Source organism: Acanthopagrus latus, chromosome 23, assembly GCF_904848185.1.
Source record: "Acanthopagrus latus isolate v.2019 chromosome 23, fAcaLat1.1, whole genome shotgun sequence".
Taxonomy (NCBI): Eukaryota; Metazoa; Chordata; class Actinopteri; order Spariformes; family Sparidae; genus Acanthopagrus; species Acanthopagrus latus.
The window spans coordinates 2,284,807-2,307,187 of NC_051061.1; the positions used below are offsets into that span (position 1 = coordinate 2,284,807).

The 22,381-nt window shown below is 41.8% G+C and overlaps 1 protein-coding gene across 2 annotated transcripts; it reads left to right on the top strand.

Moving 5' to 3' along the window:
- Positions 1-252: 252 nt before the first annotated feature.
- On the top strand, positions 253-20,425 carry wipi1 (WD repeat domain, phosphoinositide interacting 1). 2 transcript variants are annotated; one of them, XM_037089881.1, is made up of 13 exons: positions 253-619; positions 4,774-4,856; positions 7,002-7,168; positions 8,507-8,603; positions 9,609-9,706; positions 11,568-11,660; positions 12,607-12,677; positions 12,864-12,971; positions 14,416-14,580; positions 14,781-14,888; positions 15,487-15,623; positions 16,005-16,136; positions 19,577-20,425. In XM_037089881.1, exons 1-12 carry the CDS (start codon positions 531-533, stop codon positions 16,124-16,126), a joined length of 1,338 nt encoding a protein of 445 aa, XP_036945776.1. In that variant the 5' UTR covers positions 253-530; the 3' UTR covers positions 16,127-16,136; positions 19,577-20,425. The 2 variants fall into 2 exon arrangements, with proteins under 2 accessions (XP_036945776.1, XP_036945774.1); XM_037089879.1 differs by having other exon boundaries at positions 16,005-16,105.
- The last annotated feature ends 1,956 nt before the right edge of the window (positions 20,426-22,381 follow it).

Genomic DNA, 22,381 nt, shown 5'->3' on the forward strand with positions numbered 1-22,381 from the left:
TTTAACGATTACAAAATGTAATCATGTTTGAGGGAGAGTTACTCTCTCAACAAAAACATTTTTTTCCCTGGCCACAGTACAGACTGTTGGGATTTAACTAGACTACATGACATGAATGGACAGACACAAACAAAGCCAGCTCCACCCTAGCAGCCAATAACAAACACACTCCTGCACGCTCGACCAATCAAAATAGCGAACAGCGGCAACATGGTTTCACTACGGACCAATCGGAGGAGGCGAACATGCGACGTAGCGCCGTCAGCTGTTCTTGTTTTGCTTGGTTTCCCCTTCTTTTCCTCCAGGCTCCGGATAACCGTCCTCTAAAATAACGGCGCTGAAACGGAATTTAAATTAATTTCTAGCGAGCAAACGGCTAGCTCTGCCTCGAGCGCCCACTTTACACACCGCTCGGTCCACATTTCTCACAAATTGGAGCCGTCTTCCGCCGACATCGAGCGAAGAGGTGCAGCCGATCCCAGGCCTCCAATCCAGGGCGGAGGGAGGGAAGGAGGTCGCTGGGAATCGGGATGGAGAGCGGAGAGGGTGCAGACGGGCCTGGCGGACCGGGCGGACCGGGGATCCGGTTTGGCTGCGCCTCTTTCAACCAAGACTCCACGTAAGCAAACTGATGAGTCAAAGACAGACTAAACTCATCCTGCTTGATTTTCCCCTGATATTAGACACATCATGCATACAGCTGTACCTTTAACGGGTCAGTGTTTGAAGGTAATTCAGTTATTGCCAAATTAATGGAGCCAGCTCTTTACCATCTAAGCTACATCCCTGCCTTATGCACATACAGTTAAAGGAGCGCTTCACCAATTTTACATGTCATCAGTTGACTTATGTCAGGCAGTGTCATTCCGCCAGTCCAAACAGCTGTAGACCATAATGTCTTCTGTGGATAAGGAGAGGCTTCAGAAAGTTTGAGAAAATAACAAAGATGATGTCATAGTCATGTGACTACAAACAGGTTGGGGGGTGTTGCCTTATGGGAAATGTAGGACCATCACAAACTATGCCTTTGGAGTTAACAAGGCTCAGAGTTTCAGAACCAGACCCAAACTGGGGTCCTCTGGTTTTATGGAATCAGGTTTAGATTATCACAGCTGGGAGCTGCCCAGTGCAGCCACAGTATCATTTATCATCAGTGCCTTGCTCAATGGCAGTGTCTGCCAGTTGTTTCTAGGGCAGGGCTGCCAGAGTTGGCCAATAAGGTTCAATTTAAATTCATATGTCTGGCTAAATTACATTTCAAAATACATTTGAAAAAAAGGTATCAAAATGTTTATTACATTTTCTTGTTTACAAGGTTAAAATGATCTCTGATTAATTTACTATTTTATATAATCTAAGCAAGTTTGGGCACGGACACTTTGCACAGGAAGTCCATCAATTGAACAATCCCCCCGCCCAAAAAATAAAAGGTTCTGTCATCATCTCCTCACCCCCCTGCTGATGGAAAGCACCAAACAGCTTCAACAAAGCTTCACAGCACATCAGTGTTGCAGGAACTGAAGTAAAAACAACAGAAAAAAACCCTTCTGAAAGTCAAAATCTCCATGTTTTTGCTAAGCTAAAAGCTTTAAAAGGCATCCCGTCTGAAGTGGGCAAGCTTGACCACAATGCCAGCGTGTAAATAACATCTCATTGTCTTCAAACACATTAGGAATCTTTGGGCTGCTGGAGACTTGGAATAAGCTGGATGAAAATGGGGCCAATTATGGGTTTATTTCTGCCTAGCTTCTTCAGTTTTTTAGGAGAATGCTATAACCCTGTGGGCTGTGAAGCTCCAGAAATGTTTTGTAGAGGAAGAAAATATGGTGGCCAACGGGTGCAAATCACAACAGCCAGTCAGAAAACACCACTGCACGTCGAAAAACACAACCACAAGTCAGAAAACACTGGTTGTGCCGCTGTAATTTGCACCGGTCGACCGCCGTATGAAGCCTTAATAGACTTTCCATCAGCATGGGGAGGATTAATGATGATTGAATATCCATTTTTGGGTGAATTGTTCCTTTAAGGATCCCATTACCTTTTTGCACCTTAACAATAAACTACAATGGGTGCCTGCTCTTGGCCTATGACCCAATATTAAGATTCAGTTTTGCCCTCCAAGGGAAAAAGTTCCCTAGCAACTCATATTTCACTGTGAGCAACAAGTGCAGAGTAACGGTCTGCCTCAAAAAGTTGCTCAGGATTCAATCCTTTGACGGTCAAGCCATAATCCCCCTTGTTAGGCAGTAGAATGCACATACAGTCCATAAAGTAGCTTTAAATACATCTGGGCTGCTGTGGCTCAGGAGTAGAGCTAGCATCTTGTTACTGGAAGGTTGCTGGCTCGATTCCCCAGGTCTCTATGTCAAAGTGTCCTTTGGCAAGATACTGATCCCAAAACTGCTCCTGATGTGCTGGTGCATGGCAGCCACCGCCATCAGTGTATGAATGTTTGTATGACTTACTGTAAGTAATTTTGTAAAATGCCCTAAATGTAAATGTAGCTTTATGCTCCAGTCGTTGCACAATAAACAGGATGTCCGGCACAGACCTGCCAATAACAGATTAAAGTGCTGAGTACTCTAAGTTAAGAGTGTTGTATTGTGAAGGAAAGGCTTGCTGGTACTCAGATTTATATGTCTGGGTATGTGCAAAGCTCAAGCCCATATGGCTTTAACAGTGTTCAGACAACAGAAGAATGCAGGCTTGTGATTTTTACACTTTGTCTCCAGAGATGATGACTCGATGCCTTGGTGTAATGTCTTATTCCAGCTGCCTAAATTGCAATCAACTCCTGTTTACACAGAGGGAGGCGATCAGAGAGAAAGCTGTATTTTCTGCTCAGTGATCTGCAGGTTTGCTCCTGCTCAGAAACAGGATGAAACAGAACAGGAATGTGCAGATCTCATGGAGGGGAATGAAGACACCTTAGAGAAAAGAAGAGGAATGGCCGGCGTAAAAATGAACCGATGTCTCTCTCAAACAGGCTGAACTGTCTGTCTGTGTTAGTTGAGGCTGCAAGTACAGTGAGAAAATAAGCAAACGTGAGACGGGAAGTGACAGAAAGTCGGTTAGTGTGTTTGACAAGACAGCAGAGGAGCATTTAATGAGCGGTCTTGAGGGATATATGTCGACAGGTAAGTATGACAAAGGTAACAAATCTATGTGATGAGGACGTCTGTGGCACACAGTTGGCTGTCGGTTGCAGTCTTTGTGGTGTGACCAAGCACAGCTTTTTGGCAGAGACACATGTGACACGAGGAGACACTTAGTCATTCTTTATTGTCACTAGTTCTTTGATGACATGTTGGTGTGTGTGAAAACTTCTCCCAGAAGTGAAAGTTCAGTTATTTTTTGACTCAAACCCTTGCTGATGGAAAGTCAGGTGAGGTTTCCAAGTCCCCAAAAACATTTCTGGAGCTTTACAGCGAAACAGTGTTGCAGCATTCTCCTTAACAACTGAAGCAAATGGGGACTTGTTGTAAATGTTAAACAGCAATTGATTTGTTTTTTTCAGATAACTCTGCACAGCTCCATACAGTGCATCTGGCTGAGGGCCTGTCCATACCAGACCAGGTTATTTTGCAACCGAGGTTTTGGTAAATAAAATTCCTCGTCCACATGAATGGTGTAATAAAAATAACTGAGAATAACTCCGTACATACGCAACCGTAATATCCGCCACCAAGTGATGCAATATACATGTAAGACATATACCAACAGCAATAGGTGGGGATGTAAGGTAAAACGGGAATGCAGTTTTAACCAATGAAAACAGTTTAAAACTGAAAAGGGGAAGTGTGGCAAATACTAAAACACAAACAACAATGGCGACTCGCAAGGGTGCAGCGTTTGTTTGCTAGCAAGAGGAGCAGTCGCCGTTGTTGACAGCTGAACACAGCTGAACACAGCTGAACACAGCTGACAGCAAGCCAATAAACAACAACTCTGTGTTGTCCATTTTAGCCGAGTTATCAAGTGCAGCTAGTTAACAACCTCTAACCAACTTCTGTGTCGTTACTCTGTGTTTACATTGCTGCGCGTGCAATATTTACAAAGGCAGCTCTGACGTAAGCAATGGAAATATTTGCGGCTGTCATATCCACACGCAACCGCTGACGCCTGAATCGGCCGAAAACCTCACCCTGGACTCCGGTTTCCAAAACCACCGTTGCATGTGGACAGAGCAGTAAAACCGGGAACATAACTTCACGGTTGCAAAACTGGGCTGGTGTGGACGGCTCCTAAGTCTCCAGAAGCCAAAGAAATTAACCTGACATTCAGTATGAGGCAAAATAATGATCGAATTGAATTTTTTGGGTGAACTTACCCTTTAACAAAGCCCCTCTTTAGCTACTGAAGACATTATACAAAATTATCACAAAACAACTGTGGAGTGACTATTTAACTTGAGGTCTGTCTATCATATGTACTTGTAGCAGTTATTTATTACCTCTGATCATGAAAGATATTCCATACTTAGGGCACTAAGAACTAAACCACCCGAGAAAACCTGTTACATAAAGTTGAAAGCCCCAGGGAGAGGGAGGTGTGTGACTTCAGCCTCAGCTGATCACACTGCTTGTGAGTGACCTTGTTCACCACTAGGGGGCTCCCTGCAGGAAGGACCTAGGAAAAAAAATGCGACAATGTGGAAGTGAAGTCACCCAAAATTTATGGTGTATTTCAAGTAAGACACTTTCCAGTTGCACTGACAGTATGTCTGTTTATTCGTGTTTGTGTGTGTGTGTGTGTGTGTGTGTGTTGCAGGTCGCTGGCCTTGGGAACAAAGACTGGCTACAAGCTGTTTTCTCTGACCATGGTGGAAAAACTGGACTGTATCCATGAGAGTGGTCAGTATGAGCTCCGACTGCAGTGTGCGCTAAACATCCATCCACGTTTAGTTAAAGATTACATTTCAGTGTCACAGTTATTAAACACATGCTCATGACTTCTCTGGAACACTGGCTAATCATACAACACGGTCCATCCTACGCTGGCACTGTTGCAGTGTTTTTTGGCAGAGACACAGTCATGATGGCAGCAGGGACTCCAGAACCATCCTCGTGTCCCTGGTGGAGCACTGAGTTCCATTCTCTTTAGTGTCAGACAGGATGAAAACCCTGTGAGCAGTTGTGGTTGATGTAACCCGTCTGCCGTGGATGAGCTCTCTTCAGGCCACACCGCCTCTCCTCAGCGTTTCCATAAAAGGAACGCTGAGTGTGTGGAAGACAGACAAACACTGCTTCCTCTTACCCACAGTACACAAGCTGCCTATTGTTCACATTAAGGTTCATCTGTTTACGAAACCCACTTTCTTTTTCTGTTTCTTCTTCTTTCTTTGTCTCGCCAAGAGCTAACTTTCCAACTGTTTGTTCCTCCTCGGTTTTTCACAACACAAGAGTAGCAAAGTGATAATACAATAAATGATCACCATGACGATACTAGATACCCCTCCGAGTCACATTTTTTAGTGTGATCAAAGTATACCCATATAGTGATGAGTCAAAAGATACGGAGGTGTCATTAAAAGTGGCCAAAAGAAAAGCTCACACATGTCCTTAACAGCTCTGTAAGGACACTCCCACACCGAGTTTAGAAGCCTGCAACTCCCCTCCAGTTAGTTAGAACTGAAGAAGGCTCTCGGGTGAGAGGTGATTATTAGGATCTGTATCAATTGTACTCACTCATAGATACCAGCCACCTGATTATGCTTGTCTTTTTTCACCAAGATCCATGCATAGTTCCCTGAGAAATGAATGGAAATGTCGAAAAAAAAATAACAACTTCACAATGTTAAAGAAATTAACTTGCTGGGTCTGTCCCTTTATCCAGATATATCAGACATCCTACCCAGTTTCTGCTTAATCGGAGTATGACCTCACCCAGAAACTAAACTCAGTATAATTATGATACTGAGTTTACGATTATGATGTATGCACGTTGGCTCCGTGAACTGGGTGAGGAAGGGAATTCTCTGTGCATGTAAACACAAGCAGTGATTATTCCAGCTGTGAGACCTCCAACCATTCTGCCTGCCCCCATCACAGCTCTCACGGTCTTATTTTGGGGGTTTTTGGGACTGGTAGTCTCAGACAAGGCCGAGCTTGCAGTAATTACACAGTGCTCGTGGATTTTTTTTTTTTTTTTTTTTTACGGCACCCTCCCATGGCAATGAAGAGAGTTTCCACTGAACGGGCATGTTTGGTGTGTAGTCTTGTTATTATAAAGAGTTCATTTGTTACTTATTGCCTGACATACTGATATATCAGCTGTAGAGCCTGACTGATATATTGCTCGGCTGATATACAATATGGTCAAAAAGTCGAAGACCACTTGTTGAAAATCCTTCTATACTGCAGTTGTTACCTTTGCCACGGAGGCAGTGTTGTCACCCGTGTCCGTTTGCCGGTCGGTCGGTTGGTTAGTTATTAGGATTAAACAGAAACTACTGAACAGATTTCCATGAAACTCAATTGTGAGATTGGGCCTTTTTCAAAAAAATGTGTTAATTCCATCTGTAAAGAATGGATGGATGCATGGATCTTGATGAAGAAAACAACAGCGATGCCGTAATTTTAGTCGTGAATGAATTGAAAATTCTAATGCAGGGAGGATTTGTCCAAAGAAGAACTTAGTTTTATGTTCTATCTCAGCGTTAAAGACACCGAATATGTCAGGCTGGAGTAACAAACGTATAAAATCATGTGTGATTATGATAATGATGACGATGTATGAAAAGATACCACCAGTGAATGAAACTGTGCACTCACGAGCTGCTATAAAATCACGGCGTCTTTGTGTTTGAAATATAAGGTATGGTGTCACCCAGTCTGAAAAATGTTTTCCCTAACCTGAAACTAAAGAGGTTCGGTCGGCTTGCTTTATTTCTCATGTGCTTTCCTTCATCTGCCTTTGGCTGTACAGTAAGTGATAGTCTGGTTAAAGCGCTGTCCCTGTCTCTGCCCCTCTGTCTGCTCCCTGTTTCCCCCGAGCAGAGACTCCAGATGTCTACATCGTGGAGCGTCTGTTCTCTAGCAGTCTGGTAGTCGTGGTGAGCACCGCCATGCCACAGCGCATGAACATCTACCACTTCAAGAAGGGCACGGAGATCTGCAATTACAGCTACCCCAACAACATCCTGGCTGTCAAGCTCAACAGACAGGTGAGGCAGTCTGCTTGAGGAGAAGTGTAGTATGTCCATATAATTCAGCTCCTGCAGACAGTAAGAAGTACTCACTCACAGATACCAGCCACGTAAATACACATCAAGATCAATGGCTTATTCCCTGAGAAATTAAGGAAAATGTTTAGAAAGCCCTGTCTCACAATGTTAAGGAAAGTGGGAATACATTCCTGAAGCTGTCCATTTATCTGGGTCAGCACCAAAAGTTAATGGGGTCCATTCTGGGCCAGGACCCGTCCTCCATCCAAGTTTTACATAAATCAGTTCAGTAGTTTTCGTCCAATCCTGCTTACAAACCAACCAACCAACAAATGGACTCGGGTGAAAACAAAACCTCTTTGGCAAAGATTCTAACAACGCGCCAAAATACAGATACCTCCATCATCTAGATTGTTAACCTGTGAAAATGAGACAGTTGAGATAAAGAGAACTGTGGCGACAGGAAACTTGTGATGTAATGACCCTTGCCTTTTTAATACATTCCTTGTTGGCAGGTAGTTTCCAAAACAGAAAAGTAAAACACTTGCACATGTCAAACCCAAATCTGTTACAGTATTAAAGTGAATGATACCTGTGTCTGTTGCTCTCTCAGAGGGGTAAGTCCCAGCCCCTAATTCAGACTGATCCTCAGTGTTTAATAGCTTTAAATCTTGTATTGTGATGTGATGTGATGGACACCCTAACACTGTGAGACCACCAAGAAGAAACCAAAGCTTGTTGTCGCTGATTCGAGTGCTGTAACAAAATCAGTTAATCCGCAAATGCTTTTCGGCAGTGACAGATTATGATATCTACAGTGTATATAAACAGTTTTTTAATGATCCCTCAAATGTGCTCATCATACACTTGGGACAGTGATATGTAATGGAGGCAGGACATTTTACAGTTTAACTATTAACTTTGCCTAAAACAACTACAATGTACTGAAATAGTAAACTTCACTCAGAATGTAATAATTTTGAATTACCCTGACAATCTTTATCTGTGGTATTATCTTATTCTCTTAGTTAACTGGTAAATGTTTTAAATATCTGTGCATATCACACAACAGGACACTCTGCTTCATATCTGTCATGTTGGAGGGTGAAGGTGCATTTTTTTTTTACTGAAAGGACCTGCAAACTCACTCTCATGACATAATGAGAAGCCTGTTGACAGAAATGTGAGCTCGTGTTTCGTGTCTCGTGTCACTGGGAGCCGCGAGAGGAGCCGCCGCTTTGAGATTCTTTCGCGGATTTGATCGTGAAAAGTCGAGGTGTGGTTGCCCACGCGCTGATTACCAGAGTGTAATCACCTGTAATGTGCCGTGTCTTGCAGAGGCTTGTGGTGTGCCTTGAAGAGTCGATTTATATCCACAACATCAAAGACATGAAGCTGCTCAAGACTCTTCTCAACACTCCGTCCAACCCCTCAGGTAAGAGACGGGAACGGGCTATTAACACGTGGTGGTATTAAAGCAGCAAAAAAACAGTATTTTTGTGAAGTGACCTAACTCGCTCCTCTTTGGTGCCACATTTCGATATCAGTTGTGATTTTAGCAACACAGGACATCCTGCACAAACCTGGTATTTCGGAATCACCAAGCTGCCAACATCAAAAGCAGCTCTGGGGGTGAGGAAGTCACAGAGTTCCAGTACACCACAGCATCTGTCTAACTGAAGAAGACAAAACACTGTGGGAATAAAGTGCAGCAATGATATATTTATTCGCTGCATTTCAATGTCAGTTGATAATTGTATCGCAAGAGTTGCGATATATTGCCATATTGATATTTTGTCCCACCCTTAATAACATTTTTTTTTTCATTCATTCATTCAACAAAGAATTTTTAATAATGTGGGTACAGATGTATCAACAACACCAACCCTGCAGTACCTTTGTTACAAATGCAGTGTACTGTGTGTATGATTAGTCAGTGTGTGGTTTAGCAACAGAGAGAGAGAGAGAGAGAGAGAGAGAGAGAGAGAGAGAGAGAGAGAGAGAGAGAGCAATCAGATAGAATCGGTAAAGTTCAGCAGTAAGCTGTCAGTTTTGCAGTAACTGTACGCTGTAGGATACAGCCGTCAGTGAGTAAACGCTTCGTCTTCTCAGGACCGTAAAGCTTGTGTGTTGTGTGTAGGTGGCGCAGGTGGTTGAAGCCAATTTAATATTTTGATATAGTAGCCAAACTGTGTAATTACAACATCTTTACTAAAGTTGAATTTCATCAGCCTCATGACTTTTATTTTTTTTTTTGACCCACAACCTGAACCTGTCTGTAAAACTATGAGTCCGTCCCTGTTTTACTTGTTTGGAATGGTGTAGCAGTCTTCGTCCCCCGTCCACAAATCGATGGTTGAGTTTCCTGGCTGACAGTGCTATGAACCACGGTTCGGGGTGAAGCTGACAATTACTCTTTTTCCTTCCAATCCTCTTGCAGGTCTCTGTGCTCTGTCTATCAACCATTCCAACTCCTACCTGGCGTACCCCGGCAGTGCCACCATTGGGGAGATCATAGTGTATGATGCCAACAGTTTGGTAAGACAACAGGTCGTTAGTATGACTGTCATCCTCTCGCTCCCTCGCTCTCTCTTCTTGCAGTTATATTCTTTATTCTATCTAATTAGGTGTCTGTTAACCTAACACATACAGTGGAATCCAATACATATAATATATCAATAAACTCTCTTGGTTTGTCTTAAGGCAAGGCAAATAAGACTTTTTATGCCAAAATGGTGTCTCACTCTTTCACAGTGCTGACATTTCCTGTCAACATGCAAACAAACAATATTTCACAAAATCCTTTCGCTATAACACAATCCCAACTTGATATTAGACTTTGAAGAAACATTATTACAGCAACTAAAGCTTCAACGATTCATTCATTTATCGATTATCTGTCAGCTTTTAAATTACCCTGCAACCATCTCATCAATTCATCATTTTGAGTACATTTTTAAGAAAAAAATAGTCAAAATTCCCTGATTCAGGCTTCTTAAATATGAACACTTACTGGTTTCTTTATTAATCTATAACAGTAAACTGACTGTCTTTGGGTTGTGGACAAAACAAGACATTTGATGATGTCATCTTGGGTTCTGGGAAAAACACAGATCAAAATATATGTATTTATTTCTTTTTATTACCATTTTCTCATAATTTATCGGCCAAAAAACGAATTGATTAAAAACAAGCTTTTCTCATTGGTTTTACTTGCTGTTTCACATATAATACAGTTCATTTTTACATTAAGGTTAGTGTATGGTTTACATATGGTTTGTTTTGACTTGCATATTTTAATTGAGACGGAAACAATGTGTGTGTCAACTAGTAACCACCTCACGTTGCTGAGGTGTGCAGTTTGCCGTTATGGAAGAGTTAAGCTGTAGATGAGTTCTTGTTATTAAATTCAGAAGGTTGTGATAAACTGTTCTCCTCTTTGAGATAGAAAAACAGTGGGTCAAAATGCTCTTTCAGCAGTTGTTTTCATCGCATAAGTGGAAGGTCTCACACCTGAAACTGAACTTATTGCATAAACATAAATGAAAACGGGGACGCAGCGTGAGACTGTGCTTTCTGAAGAACTTTTGTCTGAGGTCATCTTCTCCGGTCTCCTCCTGTTTTCTCCTGCTTGTTTATCTGCAGCTCTGATGGCACCTTCCCTGCTGTCTTCTTGGACAACACATTTGAAGCCTTTTTTTTTTCACTCTTGGGAATGGTGCCATTTTGTTAGATGTTCAAGAACTGATGCCGAGGTTTCAGGATTTCAGGAACACTGCATCTTTCAGCTAGACATGTGAGTCAGGTGGGTAGGTAGAGTAGACGTGTTAGTATGGAGTAGGGCCTGCAACACCAGGAAAAGTTCATCTTTCATAACAGTCTTTTCTTTGTACGCAGAAGTGTTAAGTTTCTCACTTCCAGTGTGTATTGTTTGCTCACAGCAACCAGCTCTTATTGTTCCTCCGCTGCCAGATGAAACCGCATCATGTTTTTGATCTTCACTCAGATTCGGACCACCTCAGGTTACTTCTCGTTCCTCGAAATGTGTGAGCTGATCTCTGCCACACGCTGGCTGTTCATGTGGGCTCAGCCAGACAGAACACATCCCTCCAGTCTGTTGATTCATGCAGCACAGAATTCTCTTTGTCATGACTCAGTTTTTATTGGCTTAAAATAAGAAAAAAAGACAGCCTTTGATACGAACACAATACTTTTCATAGATATGTTGATTATTGGGATATTTAAAGCTGCTAGATTTTTTCAATCTCCTTGTTTTAATTTGATTCCTCGTCATGGCAACGTATATACCACAGCTAGTCTTAATGACATGACCGTTGTATCAGTGTGGACTGAACTCTCTTTCTCCTTGTGTCCTGCGTTGTCCTCTTCTTTGTTTCAGAGCACAGTAACCATGATCCCAGCTCATGACAGTCCTCTGGCAGCTCTCACCTTCAACTCCTCGGCCACCAAACTGGCCAGTGCCTCAGAGCGGGTAAGACAGTCCTTCGAAAAGTCCGACTAACCCCCTGAGACAGGCACACGCTACATTTAGTTAGTGCCAGAGCAACCGGCTGTCCATCCAACACCTCCTGTGATGGATGTTCAGGGTCCCCAGAGGATGATTCCCTGTTACTGTGATGATTTCCGAACATTTCCCTTTTACAGCACCATCAGACCATAGTTTTTCTTGGAGTCCAAAAGCTGAGGTTGAATCTCCAGTCAGTTTGCTCCGTATTTTCAAGTTCCCCATGAGATTAATTCTTGTTTCATTTCTTCAACATTCACCTGTACCAGGGAAAATCCAAATTCTAATAGGCACATTACCATGAGATGTACACTCTTTGAACAGTCTCCATCTTTAAAAGAACAGTTCCCCCAAAAATGAAAATTCACTCATTATATACCCGTCCCATACAGCTTGTCTGGTGTCATCAAAGTCTCCAGACGTCCAGAAATCCCAAAATAATATTCACCCTTTTTTAAGATAAGGTCATGCTAACAGCGTTAGCATTCATCCCATCTGAAGTGGATGCATAAACTCAATGAAATGTCACATTCTTGCTTCCAAGGGAATTCATCCTTTCTTTCCTCTAATCACTGTGACATCACACTCCACTCCTTTAGTCAAACTACTTTTATGGCTCTGTTAGTAAAAAGAGAATCATCAGTACATTGTTTCTAAACTTTTGTACTGTTGGATACAAGAGCGTTGTAGTCTCACTTAGCAGGGCTTTAGTATACATTACATGAAAGACTATAAATGGACAGATGCTGAAGATCATCATGAGGGAAGAACAGCTGCTCTAAACCACCAGGATGCTAACATAAATGTTTATTTCTATCTATTTTTTTGCATGTCAAGGAAGAATTTGCTAGAAAACATGTCCCTGTGGTAAACCACTGGAAAGCTATCAGCTCACTGGCTGTTGTCTCTACAGGGCACCGTCATCCGAGTGTTCTCCATTCCTGAGGGCCAGCGTCTGTTTGAGTTCCGCAGAGGCATGAAGAGGTTAGAGTTCATATTAGATCTGCGCTGCAACATCAGGATATACAGTGTCACACGTATAAGCACAGTTAATGATATAAACCTCACTGAAGAACCTAGAACTACTAGGCTACTGATAGTTAAAGTTAGTCATGCAATGATTGATTATTACTCAAGTGTTTCTGCTTGTTTCTGCGTTTGTGTCTGCAGGTACGTGAATATAAGCTCTTTATCCTTCAGCCATGAGGGCCAGTTCCTCTGTGCATCCAGCAACACAGAGACGGTACATATCTTTAAACTGGAGCAAATGGGACCAAGGTATATACACACACACACACACACACGCACAAGCACACAAACACACACACACACACACACACTATGTAAACACGTCAAGATAATGTAACCGTGTTGCAAAGACCTGTGCACCCACCCGTGTAAATCAAGTTGTAGGATGAACTTAATCACTTGTAACTTAAAGGAGCAATTTGTAAGACATGGCCAGAGTTTTAGTCTAAAACATCTGCTGTAGTAAGCATTCTAATCAGCCAGCTCTGGCCTGTCTGATCTCATTATACTGTTTGTTTACCACAACAGGTGGTAGTTTATTGGCTCCTGTAGATTTATGTAGGATAATTAGATACCAGATGCAAATCTTTTCTCAGTTTTTTCAAAGTTTTACAAATAATAAAACGTCCCCAAAATCAACACTTAAAAACTAATTCAAACTTGACATTTACCAATAACACTTGATTTGATTTGTCTTTCTACTGCCAGTTCATGCCTCTCCTGCCAGTTCCTGTCATTCCTTCTTGTCTCTTGAATCAAAGTCCTGGTCTGAGATGCTGTAAATCACCTCTGTACCGTATCCCCTGTCAGCAAACTGACCTCAGTTGGTTTTGGAGGCTTGGTGTCCAGCCATTTTCACTATCACATTAGATTTCCAAATCCAGTTAAGCTGAGCCCCGTTGTCCGTGGTGACTCCCCCTGTGATCCAAGCACCCGGTCCAGGCAGACTGTAGGTGTCAGGCACGTGGCAGAACTGATCCCAAAAGCACAACACAAAAACGGTCAGATGCAGTTCAGTGTACTGAGTCTCAAGAAAACAGGCAGGGGTCAAACCAAATCCAACAAGAAGCAGGCAGGTAGACAAGAGTACGTATTTAAGGCAGCGGTTCAGAACAGGCAGATCAGGTGAACAGAAGCTAAAAACGCAGCAAGGCTGGACACACTAGACAGTCTGGCAGGGACAGAATGGTAAATATACTGGAAGGCTAATGGGGGTGATGAGCTGCAGGTGAGGAGATCTGGCAGGGAATGAGCTGATTGCAGGTGAGGTGAGATCTGACATGACGGGAGAGTTAAGGCACGAGGGAAAAGACAGAATAACTATTAAGAACTGGCTGTGGTCGTAACAGTAGGGCAACTAGCTCAACAGCTAACTGGACGATGAGCTAATTAACAAACTGCCGCTAGCTGCGGCCAAGCAGATCTAGCAAAGAGCAGCAGTTGATGGTTACTCTGGTGACATGCTGCCCCCTGTGTTTCTGAAGCTACTGGTCATATTTTAAGAATAACTCCTTTGAGGCCCAGTTCGAATTGTTAAAAAAAAAAACAGGATTTAATCACTTTAATTTTACACTTCTACTTATGTGACTTCTTGAGCACATTCAGACATGACAATAAAAATGTAAAATTGATTAGATTTAATTTGACACCACCAATGGCCTTTACTAAAGAATGCCTGTGGCCCTGTCTTTAGTGGAGGGGATGAGGCTGCCTCCTGGACAGCCTACGTGGGGAAGATGTTCTCCGCGGCCAGCAGCTACTTCCCTGCTCAGGTATCGGGCATGATGAGCCAGGACCGGGCCTTCGCCACCGTTCACCTCCTCACATCCGGCCAGAGGAACGTCTGCACCCTGGCTGTGTGAGCGTCTCCGTGCTTTTTTACATTGCACTCTTTCATTCTGTGTATGTCCTCTTGCAAGCAGATCCTTTACAGGAACAACTGTGTTCTAATACCTTGAGGGAGAGGAGATGTTGGCCCGTTCGACCTCTCTTTGGCTGGGTCGAATGGCTGTGACTGTTCCTAAACATGAAATGGATACTCATTGGGATTTTTTGCAGGATCCAGAAGCTTCCACGACTGCTGGTGGCCACAGCAGACGGCCAGCTGTTCATCTACAATATAGATCCACTGGATGGAGGAGAGTGCATGTTGGCCAACAAGCACAGGTGAGGCTGCGGTTGACTTCAGAGTGCTCAGCAGGCTTGGGGAGTAAAGGAAGGCATGCAACTGAATTTCATAATGAGGATACAAAGAGAAAGGAAACTGTATTCTGTTACGGTTACAGAACATAAAGATGTAATTAGATTAAGAATTTAGTAAAGAAATTACTTTTGTCTTGTTTTAATTTGATGAGGTTGCTGACTGCATGTTTAAACAGGTGATTAGCATTAGGTTTAACAAGATGAAGGCAGGAGAAAGCCATGCAAGATACATGATTTAAATGAACAAATCCAGAGCTGTTTTTCCTTTTAGTTGAATAGAAGTGGGCTTAGTTTCTACTTTCCAGTAAACTTAGAAATAATGATTGATTGGCCCCTTACCTGCTTTACAGTGTCTGTGGAACCAGCACTATGTCATCTTTTTTGCATCTACATTAACACTTGTGGCGAGCGCCCGACCATCATGACGTGTTAGAGGACTAGGCAAAGTTGTAAAAACTTGACTGCTGTGAGAAAAACTCAAGACACCAAATGACAAGAAGTAAAGTTGATTTCCTGTTATTCCTCCTGTCCGCCTGCTTTCCTCTCTCTCCTCCTCTCGTAGACTTTTCGGGGTTGATGATGACCAGGATGAAGGAACAGAGTCAGAGGGGTCAGAGGTCACGGAGCCACAGACTTGCCCATCCTATGCTGCGACCGCTGCCTTGCCAGCCTCGGGTCCCGTCACTGCGACTCTCACTGGTTAGCAGACATTTTGTCTCCAACTGTGTGTGTGTACATGAAGAGTTTTTCTGTATCCAAATGTCCCGACTGAACAGTTTATGTGGGCGCTTTTGCGGGAAGTCTGCATGTGCTGAACACCGTCCAAATTCATCCGGTCCAAAAGGGTTCTCAAGAAGACTTTCACCAGACTTCATTGAATACTTGAATCATGCAGGAGCGTGTGAAACTTTCTTTTCCAACAGCAGGATTGGGTGTGGGGGGCTATATGTGCCGACTTACTGAAATTTCCAGGTGTGCGGAGGTGTGAAAGTAGACATGGTTTGAGGAGATCATGAAGTCTGCTTGTGTAAAGATCACAGTCTAATCATTTGTCTGCTCCCTTCATCTGTTTGTACCCAGGTTACTCTGAGGATGGTGGGGCAAAGAAGGGGGAGGTCATCCCAGAACACGAGTTCGCTGCAGGACCTGTGTGTCTGGACGACGAGAACGAGTTTCCCCCTGTGAGCATCCAGAAGTGCTAACTGTCAACAGGTCTCATTTAACAGAAATACTGAGATTGCAAGCTTACTGACTCTCTGGCACAGTTAAAAAAAAAGATGATCACTTTCCTCAATATCAATATTATTACCTTATTATCAAAAACAGTCTTTGGACTTGGATATACTCTGCATTAGACTTGATGATCATTCTGGAGGCTGCAGTTTGTGCAGCTGTTGAACATCGTGGTGTTTCACATAGTCTAATGACATTGAGCTGATGGTAACAACACCCACAAAATTAAAAACCTCAAATAAGATTCATTCAGAAATGCACCTCCTCACATTGATCTGATGGTTATTTGATAGGCACGTCTTGTGTCTGAATAAGCAACTGAGTCAGCTTAACATAAAAGTCACCTGAAGTGGTCAGATCTGTAACATTCCTCACTCAGTTCCTTCAGCACAGTTTAAGGCTGAGCCTAATCCCAACACATGAAATGTACTAAAAGTAATCTTTAATTGGTTATAATACAGTCATGACATAAATCAGTGTATTACTGATACCACTATATTACGTACATAAGCAAACCAGACCATCAGTGAGATGATTGGCTATTTGTATATTGTATTTCTTAATGCCCAAAACTGATCAGAGACCAGTTCATATGGGCCAGATAAATAATAAAATAAATGACCTTTTATTTACCTTTTATGGTGGTGCTGCTCTGAAGTCCTGTGCTACGGCACTAATGCAACATTCACCTTGTTTCACCATCGTCTCATTGCAGTTATAATCTTACACAGCCACCAATAGATATCTTACTTCATCACTGTGCATCCCGCGAACAACTGTGTTCGAACAATGATATCCAAAATAAGTTGCTTCTTCTTCCGCTTGCTTCCAAAAACAAATGCACATGCTAGCCAGATCAAGCTCTTTATGACAGGAGGTGGTGATGCTCAGCAGAGGTGCCAGACACTAAAACAAAGTTCCTTGCAACGGCTTTGATATAAAGTGCCCTTACTAATGTCCGATGCAAAATGGTGCGTGCGACAGTGCAAGTGTCATTTCATGTTTTATTCAGAAAGTCCTTTCAACAATCAGACTAGAACAGTCTACAAAATAAAAGCTGCATCTTTTCAGTATCTGTTCCGCAGTACGTAAACGTTACAAAAACGAGACATTTATCCATCAGCAGTGCCTTTCACATTTGTTGTAATCTACAATAATATTGTTTTCACATAGCAGCTTTAAGATGAGGTGTTTATTGACTCTGCTGCACAAACCTCTCTCAGAGTTGGACGGCAAAGTTAACAGTGCCTCCTCAGATCTCACATCTGGCTGCAGATAGTAGCTTCAGTTGAAAATGGCTGATGTGATTAGTAATTGTTGTGAGGCAGAAGTCACGCTCAGCATGAGTCTCGTCCAGTTTGTACTTCCTGGCAAGTTCGTTGAGATTGTCACTCGCGGGTGATCTCTGCCTCCCTCCAACATACCCCTTACACAAGTAACGTTAGCCGAATGTCCGTCCACAATTCATAGCATGGGAGCAACTGGACTATATTGTCAAGCCGAGGCTGGACAATCAACAATCAACATAAGATGCAGACCTCGATTATGCTCTGTCTCTGTCTCTGCATCGATGCAGAATGTTCCATGTCCGCATCACGATGCGTCCTCTCACTGAGGAATGTCCACTCCTCTGGTGCCCTTGCGCTCACCGGTTGGCAGCATGGACAGGTCTGGTCTGGCGCATTATTATTATTCAGGCAGCAGAAGTGACTGTGCCATTAACCAAAAAGCTGGTCTAAAGTCAATGGCGCACACTTTTCCTGCTATTTAAAGGGCGTATATATATGTGTATATATATATATATATATATATCTATATATCTATATATATATCTATATCTATATCTATATCTATATATATATATATATATCTATCTATCTATATATATATCTATATATATATATATATATATATATATATATATATATATATATATATATATATATATATATATATACACATACATATATAACATATATACACATATATATACACATACAAGAATAAATGATGTGAGTAAAAGAGGAGCTTCAAAAGCAAAACAGGCTCAAACCACCAGTGACACAGCCTGTGACAGAAACTTCCGCTGCTTTCTTATCATTCTGCTACAGCTCTTGGCGAGCAGTGCACCAGGTGGGATAATACTGCACCAGCACTGCAGAACTTTCCATAGCAGACTCCACCAAGCTCATCTACATGAAAGACACCTATGCCTGAATGCCAAAAAGCACTTTACCAGACAGATGAAGGGCATCAATGTTACATACACCATGTAGGAGAAGGACACAATTTTAAGGCTGTGTAGTAATTCCACTGATGTAGCACTCTGATCATTTGCCATGTAGATTTATCAGCCATATTAAACACTTGACCTTACCTGATGAGCACTTGTATTAGTGGGAAATTCTGGTATTTTCAGCCTGGGTCTTGGTCCCATGAATGTGGCGCTCCTGTCTTTGGGCCCGCATGTTCTGGTATCTATGGTGTTGTTCCTCGTACATCATGATTAATGTTGCTTCAGAGCATCATTGCAACATTTATGTTGTTGTGATATCATAGCTTTGCGACTCTGGGGTAAAAAGACTTGAAGAATAGGCATATGGGAGTCATTCTCCTTTCAGATGTGTTTAACTTTGTCAAAGGGTCTTTTTTAAGCTTAACCCTAAACTTAACCAAAAATGTTTGTTCCCTTAACCTAACAAAATTGTTTGGCCGCCTAAACCTAACCAAGCATTTTGGTTCCCTCAACCTGACCAAATACTTTGAGGGATTCCCATTAAATACAATACAATTAAACTTTAAAATGTGCAAAATGTTCTTGCAGGGGAGCAAGGCGGTCTGAGGCCAACCCTCCACAGTCTCACAAAATCCAACAGGAAACTCTGACATTTGCTCCCTCGACCCAACCAAACTGCAATGAAAACTGAAAAGATATGGAAAATAATAAGCAAACTTTGTATAGAATTAATAATGAACATTTTCAAATGTTCCTAATGGGGTGTTAATCCATGTCTCTGGACAGGGTCCTATACGCAACCCATTCAACCATGTCGGCTTGCAGCAAAGGTGTTGTTGCTTTTTTGTAACTTGCAGTGATGATCCTGATGTTCCAGGACCAACACCAACACAGTGATATCAGATATACCCTGTGGCTCCTGCTACCTTTACTCTCAAAACCACCATTTAAGATTCAGGAAATAACAAACCCAGCAAAAAAAAATTGTATACGGGAAAAGCTTTCAAATTTCACTGGCTATTGTAGTGAAGCGATGTTTGCTTGTGGAGCAAGTTGCCGCCTAACCATCGACTGAGTTGTGTGTTTTGTACCGGAATTTCCTTTAACTGTGTACCAGAAGCTGGGACTTATTTGACAAATCCTGTAGGCGAAACTAACGGGTCTTGTTCATGTGTTTTGATAGATTAATTGGTGCCGCGACGGGACTGGAGGTGGCCAGGCGAGGCGCTCATGAGTGGGTAGAAGGACAAATGGACAAACAGACAGACAGGCGCTGGCGAGTGAGAGGAACAGCAAAACAAAACTCTTTCAGGGTGCCAAGTTATTTTTTTTTTCCAGCTCCAGAAGAAAGTAACACTGATTAGCATTCAAGCTGACGCGGGAAACAAAACACTGAGCAAGAAGTAGATGTCATGTAGTAATATCACAGAACCACAATCTCGTCCTCATGTTACATAATGATTGTTTTGAAGGTACACTTCTGATTTTGTCACAGCACCAATAGTACCTCTAAACTTCCTCTGAGCTCGCTGTTGAGTTTCAAACCATCAACTGCGAACTGAGAGGACATCTCTGACCTTGTAGATGCTGTTGGCTACTTCTAAAAAAAAAAAAAAAAAAAAAAAAAATCAGGGAGTTTATCTTTAAGAACTGTATCGTGAAAAACCGAGGTGCATGCTGGAGCAGAAATATAACCGCAGTCTCATAGCTTTATTACTTGACAAATATTTTATTAAGTTGCATTATTGTAGCAACATTTTTATTTTTTTTCATTAATATCTTTAGTTTATGTCCATGATAAGAATTGTATTGTTTTCATTCTTATTCTGTATTGTATTTTACCGCATTGACATGTATTAAATATTTCTGTGTATGCCTTCTGGGTACAATCCAGCAGGTGTGTACGTACTGTATGTTTGTTTGTGCCTATTATCATTTGTAAAAGAGCAAAGTATTTTGCTGATTGCACAAGACCAAAACAACTGAAAGAAACGGTGAAATAAACCCATACAGTGGGGTGAAAATGAAGCTATGCAAAGCAAAAGAATTTGTCTTGTTTAATTTTGTTTTCGTTCACTCATTTTGCCCTTGATAAAGAAGCTTGTAGATAAGCTTTTAATGATTGACGCGGGTTGCTGGGGGAGTTTATAGATATATGTGTATGAGAGGTCAGTCACACGTTGAACACAGGTGACAAGGCCAACATTTCACAACATTTACAGCCAGTAAACATATTCATGGGAGATAGTGATGTTGCACAAGTGTGTTTAGGTTGCAGTACAAAGTGATCTATTCAGTATTCTGTTACAAGCTGTAATTAGCTAATCAAAAATGATGTGGCGTGATCCCAGTAAAACAACAAGCTGTCTGCGATCACACGTCAAGGCGAACTTCATCTCAGCTGACTCGTGTGAGTTTGGTTGTGGGATCCTTTGTGGTTTTGTTTTTTTCAAATTGTTGACATGAAATTTGCAAACCAAGTGAAGGCGTCAATCCCAAAGCATTTTCCCCTGTGAAGCCAAATCTGTTGCCACCTTAGGCTTACTTTACTGTTAAGCTGTTTGGAGTAGCTCTAAGATTACGGCCTCTTATCTTGTCAGCAGTACTTTTACCACTCTAAAATCCATCAGCGCAACACTTTCGTGGCTTTCATGTTCTCGTTCCTACTTCTTGCTTTCAACTGCAAACTATTACTTCATCAAGCATTGTGACTAATCAAACCTGAAAAGACTGATGTACGCAGCAGATATCACTGTTACCAGTTCCTGCTCTGTAGCTGGTCTTTTCACTATGTACCTCTGGTTGTTCCCAACATTACATAACTCAGTAGTGAGCAAGACCATTATAACAGCTGTAACCTCACACCTGGAGGGACAATACAATGCTGAGGGATGAAAGGTATATGATCCCAGGGGAGAGATGCAGAAGAAGAGATGTAGAAGACAAACAATAGATAAAAAAAAAGTCTGACCCCAGTAAAACCCAAAAGGTTTAAAGAACACAAGCCTGTGTTGATTGGCAAATGTAAGAAAACACATAGTTTATGTGCAACAATGTTTTTTTTTTGTTTTTTTTTTAACCAGATCACTGAGACATGTCTCTACTATTGTGAAATGTCATTTGTAATACAAAAAAGTTTAGTTTTGGATTTTACAGGGATCTCATAAATACACAGCTGATAAGAAAGACACTGTGAGTTAACAGGATCTAAGTTGGAGAAGAAAGAAAATAGTCCAAATCCATTTTAGACTTAAAAGGGGCACTGTAGTAGAGTGTGGACGGACAAACATGAAATCTTCTTAAGAATTTGACAAGACAGTCACTGGCATGTTGACATATATTGGACTTTGGACTTGGGTTACATCACTACCAGTGAGCACACAGCGAACAGGTGGCATGTCAGCGTCATCTTGAATAGGATAGCAAAGACATGGTGTGGCACCGAGCCTCCCACTGACCTCAATACAAGAAGGGACACACAATCATTTTACAAACTTTGTGACCGAGCCTCATGAGGGGGTCCTTGGCTTGCCCTTCAGTTAGGAGAAAAGCGCATAAAAGAAAAAAGTATTTAGCTACATTTAATATAGCTTCAATCCAATTGAATTAATTCTGATAAGTGATTCTGACTTCAAGGGTCTAATCTGCCAGAAATATAACACAAGACAATTTTAAGGTTTGATCAGACTTTATTGAAAAAAAAAATATATATATACAATGTGGGTCCATCATATTCTGATTATAAGTGGAATATCAGAGTCTGAATGAACATTCATATGGTCTCAAAAGCTTTCTAGTCTTCCTGCATGAAAAATAAAAAGCTGCTGGAGCAAATGTGTTTGAAAAGGAAAAAAAATAGCAGAACAGAATGGTGATGCTACTTCTGCAGACATAAATATTTAAACCCTGCCGTTATCAAGAGTTTGTAAAAGGATTTGGAGCATTAACACCTCTCTACAGTAACTATCACATGAAAACAATTATATCC

What these genes read in the sequence shown, in the direction of transcription:
- wipi1 (XM_037089879.1), top strand. Translation starts at nt 531, where the DNA reads ATGGAGAGCGGAGAGGGTGCAGACGGGCCTGGCGGACCGGGCGGACCG. An exon ending in CACTCCGTCCAACCCCTCAG is followed by an intron (nt 8,604 to 9,608) that starts GTAAGAGACGGG and finishes ATCCTCTTGCAG; the next exon opens with GTCTCTGTGCTCTGTCTATC. An exon ending in ATGTTGGCCAACAAGCACAG is followed by an intron (nt 14,889 to 15,486) that starts GTGAGGCTGCGG and finishes CTCCTCTCGTAG; the next exon opens with ACTTTTCGGGGTTGATGATG.